At 47.7% G+C, this 8,701-nt stretch overlaps 1 protein-coding gene across 3 annotated transcripts in view; it reads right to left on the reverse strand.

Moving 5' to 3' along the window:
• The window catches only part of MIA3 (MIA SH3 domain ER export factor 3), a 59,461-nt gene extending 56,303 nt beyond the window's left edge, over positions 1-3,158 (reverse strand). For 2 of the 3 annotated variants that reach the window (XM_045982715.1, XM_045982714.1), the window contains exon 1: positions 2,969-3,157. In XM_045982715.1, the coding sequence (XP_045838671.1) occupies positions 2,969-3,101 (133 nt within the window). In that variant the 5' untranslated portion in view covers positions 3,102-3,157. Of the gene's footprint in view, positions 1-2,968 lie in introns of all 3 variants that reach the window. The other variant, XM_045982717.1, reaches the window with a different exon arrangement.
• Positions 3,159-8,701: the final 5,543 nt, after the last annotated feature.

Here is an 8,701-nt window from a genome sequence, read left to right on the forward strand (position 1 = left end):
TCAATCGCTCCCAATCCATAGGCTCTGAGTATCTAAAATCTTTAGAGCTTTATCGTTATTTATCATCCCCCGACGAGCAGAGACTTTCCCTGTTTTTCCCTATAGATAAACAAAAAGCAATGAGTCCACTGCCACACATAGCTGGTGTCAAAAGAAACTCTTGGTCCCCTTTCTAACCTTCTTGTCCTCAATCTCTGCTCTTCCGCCATAAAAAGCTTCATGGCACAATTGAATGAATTCAAGGGCAGATGTTTGCTGGCTGAAGCATGGCTACACGAAGAGGTAATGGGGGTGGGGGAGAGCACCCAGGAACCCCCAAGGGGTCAATTAACTTGAACTAACACTAAAAGGCACTGTCGTTAAGGGACAGTAAGTACTCCCATGCAGCAGTAAACACTGTTGACTTCATCACACTCTTCTCCCCTTACAGTATGTGCATAAGTAAACGGGAAAGGACATCATATCCTATTACTGGTCCAATCACATGAAGGGGTAACATCAAATTATTATGAAAGTAATGTTCACTGTACCCAACATTGCAAAGGTTTCATCACGAGAGAAAGATAACCTTCTATATTTATGGCTATAGACAAAATCACAAGTGGGCATCGCATGTTGCTGGGACAAGCAAAACTCTGAGAACTGTGCAGTAGTTACCTTCAGTCTTAAAATGCAGGACTTAAATCACACTTGATCTAGAAAACAGTAGAAGCAGCATTTTTTTCTTTTTGTTGGCCAAATCTGATACAAAATGAAATGGATACTAGATACAATAGCCAAAAAAAAAAAAAAAAAAAAAAAGGTGACATGGAAAGAAAACACTTCCTTAAAGCCACTGAGCCATAAATACATTAAAATGCATCTTTAGGGGTGCCTGGGTGGCTCAGTGGGTTAAAGCCTCTGCCTTCGGCTCAGGTCATGATCCCAGGGTCCTGGGATCGAGCCCTGCATCAGGCTCTCTGGTCAGCAGAGAGCCTGCTTCCCTCTCTGACTGCCTCTCTACGCCTACTTGTGATCTCTGAATGTCACATAAATAAATAAAATCTTTTTAAAAAATAAATAAATAAAAATAAAATGTATCTTTAAATACATATCTGAGGGACGAACAGATAGATATGAGGGCAGTGATGTGGATTTTGAAGCTGAAATCCACATCTGTCAGCAACCTAATTCAGATGTAACTGGGGGAAAGGCCAGGCTGAAGGTGATGGACAATTTAAAGATCGGGGATTCTATTGCAACTGGAAATGGCAATGTTTGTTTCCCACTTAGAAGAGATCACTAAAAAGTTGTAACAATAAATTGGATGACAACATCACCACACACTGTGGAACAACTTTTTGAAAAACACAGGAGAACAGGGAGATCTCTCCCTCTCTCTCTCACACACAGACACACACACACACACACACACCCCTTACTAGATACTTTATGCAACACGCGGGGCTGCTGCCCCTTGTGTTTTGGTTCTGTCTGTCTGGACACATGCCATTTCTCAACTTCTGCGACAAGTAAGTGCCCTTCCAACCCCGCGTCTCTGTACTGGGGAAGCATCAGCGATGTGACTCTCCAGGTAACCGGTTCTGAGGAATCCAAGTATGGGGATGCTTGGAAGTGAAGAGGGGCAAACGTTTGGTCCTAGCCAACCCTGCCTGCTCATCATCTGGGTTTGCTCGGAGAAAACTGAAGGGGAGAAGTGTGGAAGTGGTCCCGCTTTCGTGGTGTTGGTTGACGTGTTTCAGCCCCGGGTTACCTCTAGGAATGGCTTAACACAGCGATGCCTCCTCGCTTCCTGTGCACAGCCTTGCGGAGATTCAAACTCTCCCAACTATGAAATTTGATTTTGAATAGCACCAATTTGAATATAAATAGCTAAACTGCAGGTATACGGCCTTTCCAGCATGAACATTTTTCTATACCTGTTGTCTACAATTTTTGAACAACCGTTTCCGAACGCGGTGATCACTAAGTTACAAGGTTATTCAAGACCCTCCGGAGGTCCAAGAATGATCCCGGTCCCACAAACACAAGGGAAGAGACTCCAACAACACAAGTGACTCAGGCTAAGGCTGGTCGGGTTTATGAAAATAAATAAATATTATGATTTCTTTAAGAATCCTCTTCATCTGACTCCGGGGATCTCTGTCCTCCTCACCGCCCATAGTCCATCCCCCGCCCCCAGTCCAGGACTGGGGCACAATTCCGCTTCCTGCGCAAAGAGGAGGCTGCCGGTCCCAGGTGGCCTATGCAGATTCTTGGCCTCTTTCGACAGCGAAAGATGCTAGCCTTCCTTAGGTGCCCTCCCCGCCTGGGTGTTTGCAAGGAGACTTCCAAGCACAGCAATGACAGGACTGAGGCAGAGCCGAGGCGAAGACCTTGGAATACCCTGCACGCCTGGGCTCCGGGCTCGTCCCAAACCCGAACTCCAATCCCTGTCAAAAGGCGGCACAAGCCCCAAATCCGAGGGAAGGAGTAGGGCGAAGGGGCAGTGCCAGCGCCCTCCCCGACCCCATCATCAGCCTGCGGCCGGGAACGCACCCGCCGAGCCCTCCGCGAGTCTGCGTCCCGACTGCACCCACCCAGGTCCCCGCGGCGGGGACAGGAGAGCGCTCGCGGCAGCGCGGAGAGCCCAGGGCGCGCGGCGCGCACCCCAACTGCTCCGTCTCCCCTCGGGGCCGGGCGGGGAACGGACGCTGCGAGCCGTCCCTGGGGAAAGCGGGGGCCACCGTCACCCCAAACCCTGCCAGATCAGCGGAGGAAAGGAAACGCCCGCAACAAGTGGGAGGCGCAGCCCCCTGGCCAGGGCCCGCGGGAGCCGAGAGCCGAGGGGACCGCGCGGGGCACCGGCACTCGCCCACCCCGGCGCCGCGCCCGCCCGCCCGCCCGGCCTGCGCCCCCAGCCGGCTCGCGGGGCTGCCCAGCTCCCGCCCCCGCGCGGCCCCGCCGCCGCCGCCCTCCTGCCACTCACTGCTGCACTCCTCGTCCGCGCACAGTTTGTGCTCCGCGAAGCGCCGGTTCGTGTCCGCGTGCGGCTGGCCCGGCACCCGCCAGGGCGGCCCGAGCAGGAGCAGCCAGAAGAGCAGCCCCGGCGCCGCAGCCATGTTGTGGTCACCGCGGGGGAGCCGGCGGCGCGGAGGCTGCAGCGAGGCCCGGCGGGCGCCGGCGGGCGGGGCCGAGGGCGGAGCGCGGCGGGGCGGGGCGCGCGGCGGGGCGGGGCGGTGCCGGAGGCCGCGGCGTTCCCGGCGACACGTCAGCACGGCCGCGGCGGGGAGCTGCAGGGCCGGAGGGGGTGTGCGCTCCGACCTCTCTCCCTCGCGCGCTTTCGCGCTCGCGGGCCCCGCGGCCGGTTGCCCAGTGTCCCCTCGCTCGCCCGGCCCCTTCGCACTCGCCCTCCGCGCCGCGGCATTCGTCGCTCACCCCTCTCTGCGACCTTTGAGCCCCCATCCCGCCAGCCCACTACGGGGTCCTTTTCTGGCTCCTCGCAGCTTCTCATTTCTGGTCCAGCCCGAACCAGCACCCACCCCCCCGCCACCCTCACCCCCATTCTTGGTTTGGTGCCCCCTTTTCCGAACTACCAGATCCCTCCCACGAGGTGCCACTGTTAGTCTTTGGCTTCGGGCTCCATCTTCGGGCTCCCAGGGGTCCTTTGGGGGCCCCCTCTACGATCCCCTTCGATTGGAAGGGGCATGAGTGGAATGGTGGGTTTGGCGATGGAAAATGAGTCGGTGGCCGGCTTGGTCTCTTTTTGAGCCTTGGGGGATAGGGGCTGGCAGTGTATACCACAGCTGAGATTTTAAGATTCTTGGGCCTTTTATCCCTAAGAGAAGAAGTAGTTTAATTCAAATGTGTTGAGCTTCCACTTCATGCTATCATTTATGCATGCCAGACACTAGGATGGTGTGGGAAAGACGTGGGTCAAAAGACAAGATACCAGGTGCATATCTGGCATCTGCCTTCAACTCAAGTCATGACCCCAGGGTCCAGGGATCCAGTCCCCCATCAGGCCCCCTGCTCAGCAGGGAGCATGCTTCTCCCTCTCCCTCTACTGCTCTGCCTACTTGTGCTCTCTCTGTCAAATAAATAAAATCTTTAAAAAAAAGAGAGAGAGAGAGAAGGTACCTGGCCCTTGACTAAAGAAATCCACAAATTAGTGGAAGCCAACTGACACAAAAACTGCTAAAGAATAAATAGCAAGTAGGGAAAAGCTAATAAATTGAAAGTTGCTTTTACTGAGCTCTTTCTTCACGGAATCTTCACAACAATAGAGGATGCTATTACTATCTTCCATATCTGAGATGAGTAAATTGGGGCATTCCCACATCTAGTGAGAGATGGAGATCAGATTCAAACCCCCGGGGAATGTCCTCCCTTTTATTTTTTTACTTATTTGAGAGAGAGAGAGATCACAAGTAGGCAGAGAGAGGGGAAGCAGGCTCTCCGCTGACCAGAGAGCCTGATGCAGGGCTGGATCCCAGGACCCTGAGATCATGACCTGAGCCGAAGGCAGAGGCTTAACCCACTGAGCCATCCAGATGCCCCCTCATCCTCCCTTTTGATTTAATCACAACTCTGTAAAGCCTCCATCAAGCAACATGCAATTTTTGTACTTTCTTTCTGACTAGGGGAAGCAAAATCCTTTTAAATCACAGTGTAGCTGAATTATCTATATGTGCAAAGAAGGAAAGAAAGTCCACAAGCCCACACATCAGCCCAGAGAGGAGTACCTGCAATGTTCTGCTGGTGGCTGGAGCACTTTGCATTGGTCAGTCTTTCCATATCTCAACAAATGCCATTTTAATTCCCATCGTCCAGGTGCTCAAGTCAAAAACTTACTTCCTGGCACCCTTTTTCTAACACCCAAATCCAATCTATCATACAATCCTGTGCTCTCTTTATTTTAATGGCTTTATTGGAAGGTAATTGACATATTATATATAATAAACTGCATAAATAACTTGCATATAATAAACTGCACACTCTTGAAGTGTACGCTTTGGGGGCGTCTGGGTGACTCAGTCAGTTACATGTCTGCCTTCAGCTCAGGTCATGATCTCAGGGTCCTGGGATCAAGCCCCACCCCACATTGGGCTCCCTGCTCAGCAAGGAGTCTACTTCTCCCTCCTCCTCTGCCATTCCCCCTGCTTGTGCTCTCTTGCATTCATTCTCTCTCTTTCTCTCTCTCTCTCTGCCAATAAATAAATAAAATCCTTAACAAAAATTTAAAAAAACAGTAAAGTGTACAGTTTGATACATTTTGACCCCTGAGACCATCACTATGATTAAGATAATTAATTATATCCATCACTAATAAAAGAGTCCTCATGCTCCTTTGTAATCCTTCCCTGCCTGTCTCCAGACAACCTTCTGTTGCTATCGATTGATTTATAATTTCTGGTATTTGTTATAAGTGGAGTCATACAGTATGTCTTCTTTTTTTGTCTGTTTCACTTAGCATAAGCATCGGAACTACATCCAGAATCTGACCACTCTCACCATCTCCTGTGTGAACACTGTATGGCCAGGCCACCATCATCTCTCACCTAGAAGATTACATTAGCTTCCGACTATTCTGCCTTTGCCTCCCAAGGTCTACTGTGTCAACAGCGAGCAGAGTGATCATTTCATGACATAGATGAGAGATGATGAGATGACATGGTCATCTCTCACCTCTGCTCAAAACCTTCCCACAGCTTTCCACTTCCAAGTAAAACGCACGGACAGCACTGTCTTTAGGAAGGACTACATTGTCTTGCTTGATCTGACCTCGCTAATCCCTTTTACCCCCACTTCCTAACACCCTCGTCTTGCTCAGTCGGTTCTACTCAAACTCACTAAGCCCCACTCTTGCATCAGAGCATTTGTATTTGCAATTCATTAACCTGGAACAGTTTGCCCAGACAGTCACTGGACTAGTTCCCTCACTTTATCAAGTGTCTGTAGCAAGTCCACTTCTTATTAGAGAGCCTTTCTTTATCACTCTCCATAAAATAGAGCTCCTTCCATGAATATTGAGTTCACCATCCAGCTTCGTTTTTCTTTAGAGTACTTCCGCCAGCCTTACATTTATCTATCCGACTGCCTTCCCCCACCCCAAATATAAGTTTTAGGGAAGCAAGGAATTTACTTTGTTCATTGCTATAGTAGAAATGCATAGAAAAGTGTCTGAAATGTATGAGGTACTCAACAAAAGATTTGTGAGATCAACTGATGATAACTCACATAGTATAAATATTTTATACCATTAACCTACAGGGAGCCTCCATATGTAAATAGCACCAAGAGGAACATGCTATAAGAACAAGGCATTTTGTGTCTTCCCCTCAGCAGCATCCTCAACACCTGGAACAGAATCTGGAATACATTTATTGTTGGTTGAGGGCATATTTATTATAGAGGGAGTGAATGAAATTGCAGTATATTTTTTTCCTATGTATTACCAGAATAGATAAAGCAGATAAAAGTAATTCTAATTTTTCTTATTTCTATTTGGGGTAGAATTAATGACAATTCAGTAGTGGAAAAGCCAAAATTACAATATGATCTAATTCAATATTATTTTACTAATATTTACTTTGACTAATATTCAGATATGCTTTTGTATGAAGGGTGAGAGCTCTCAGTTGCTGAAGAACTGCTTACTTAGTTTGTTGATTTTCTGGGATTTTCATTTATCTGCATTATCGTTATTGTTGTTATTATTATTATTGCCTTAAAGAAGTAGTAACAAGTTCAGTGGACAGAAAAAAATTCTCAGCTGACCACAATGAGGGTGGTTCTTTCTGCCCATATATGTATATATATATATATATATATATATATATAGTGGATGAATCAGCATTCATCATTAATAGCATTTGAGTATGTGGCCCTGATGCTTAACATAAGTTTGAATCCCAAGTATATTATTTGTTAACACCTCAAATGGAATTTTCACTGGGTAAGGTTGAGTAAAACAAAAAAATAAAAGTGTCTGGGAGGGGTATAAAAAATAAGACTTGGAGGGTTTTTGCCCTTAAAGAATTGTCAGTCTGCCTGAGAAGGAAAGACAAATGCATTTTGTGGGAGGCCGCGATAAGGCTTGAGACGAGGACCAAACCAGGCCCTGACTTGTGTCTCCTTTAAAGTCTGAATAGCCTAACAAAAGACTTAGGACGGAAAAGTTGAGTAGCACTGAGAAAGGGTCTGTGCTGTGTGTTGTGCGCTCACCAGCGTGACTTCCCACATGTTTACTAGTTAGATGAGAGCAAATCTGTTGGGGTCATAAGCTCTTAACTGGTCCTTGCTGTTCCAGCACAGCTCATAGATCACTCTCAGGTTTTACTTCTTACGAGACAATTGTACTAACATCAGCCATTGCCTACAGGTGTTTATCTAAAGTGGGCAAAACTGGCCTGGTCTGGAGGGTTTTTGTGCACGTAGCAAAGTCTTTTGTAACCAGCTGAAGATAGTTACTGTTGGCTATAGAATGCCTCACTGCCCTGAATCAAGTCGGCACTGTTGGACATCCTCCTCAGTGCTCCTCCTGCCCCATCTCTTTGTCTCTTTAACTTCTTTTCACCATCCTCTTACCCTCACGTTTCCTGGTCGATTTGTCACGCTGGCCCCGACAGCATTTGAAACAAAGAGGAAACAGAATAATAACGTATATAATTGTAAACTCCATGGTGCCTGCCCAGAAACTTCTAGAAGGTGTAATACAGAAGTTACCAGAAAGAACACAGCCTACTGCCAACAATGAAGCCACTCAGAGTCCAGAGAATAGTGTAAAATGTTTATTGAGGACAATGGCTTCCAGGCGAGATGGAGTAACAGGGGCAAGATTTACCTTCCCATGTTAAACATATGAAAAAAATGGGCAAAATATATGAAACAATAATTTTTAGATGTTGGACAACAAGCAGTGGTCTCTATGAAAAGTGGAACAAATGAGGGGAGTGCTATGATTGCCTCAGCTTACTCTCTGGATGAATTTTCCAGGCTACAGCCAGAGAAAGGACATGCAAACAGGTGATCTCCTTGAGTTGAGGAGAAAGATTTAAAAGTTTGGGGAGGGGGGCACCTGGGTGGCTCAGTGGGTTAAAGCCTCTGCCTTTCGCTCAGGTCATGATCCCAGGGTCCTGGGATCGAGCCCCGCATCGGGCTCTCTGCTTGGCAGGGAGCCTGCTTCCTCCTCCTCTCTCTCTCTGCCTGCCTCTCTCCCTACTTGTGATCTCTACCTGTCAAATAAATAAATAAAATCTTTAAAAAAAAAAAAAAAAAAAAAAAAAAAAGTTTGGGGAGGTAAAGGCAGCTAGAATTTTCAGGGAAGAGAACAGGTGAAAAGAGAGGTGCATGGGAAAGACAACTGCACAGAGCTCCAGAGAACAGCGGAGGGTTCTGTCAAGTCTTCAACTGAACAATGATAAGCACCTGTGTGTAAAGAACTGCTTGAGGGCAGTGAAAGAATCACCAGAGAGGGTAGTAAGAAAACTGTTGGAGGAAAGAATAGTTTGTGATCCACCAGCCAGAGAGGAAAATCTATAATAAACAGGGTATCTGGTAGATTGTTCAGCAAAGGGGAAATTGTCAGCTTACAACTAAAAGCTACCCTAACAAAGCTTTAAAACAGCTTTGAAAATATCAAAATATTTGGGGCACCTGGGTGGCTCAGTTAAGCATCTGAATCTTGGTTTGGGCTAGGGTCATTATCTCAGGGTTGTGA

The sequence above is a fragment of the Meles meles genome, chromosome 17 (genome assembly GCF_922984935.1).
Source record: "Meles meles chromosome 17, mMelMel3.1 paternal haplotype, whole genome shotgun sequence".
NCBI lineage: Eukaryota > Metazoa > Chordata > Mammalia > Carnivora > Mustelidae > Meles > Meles meles.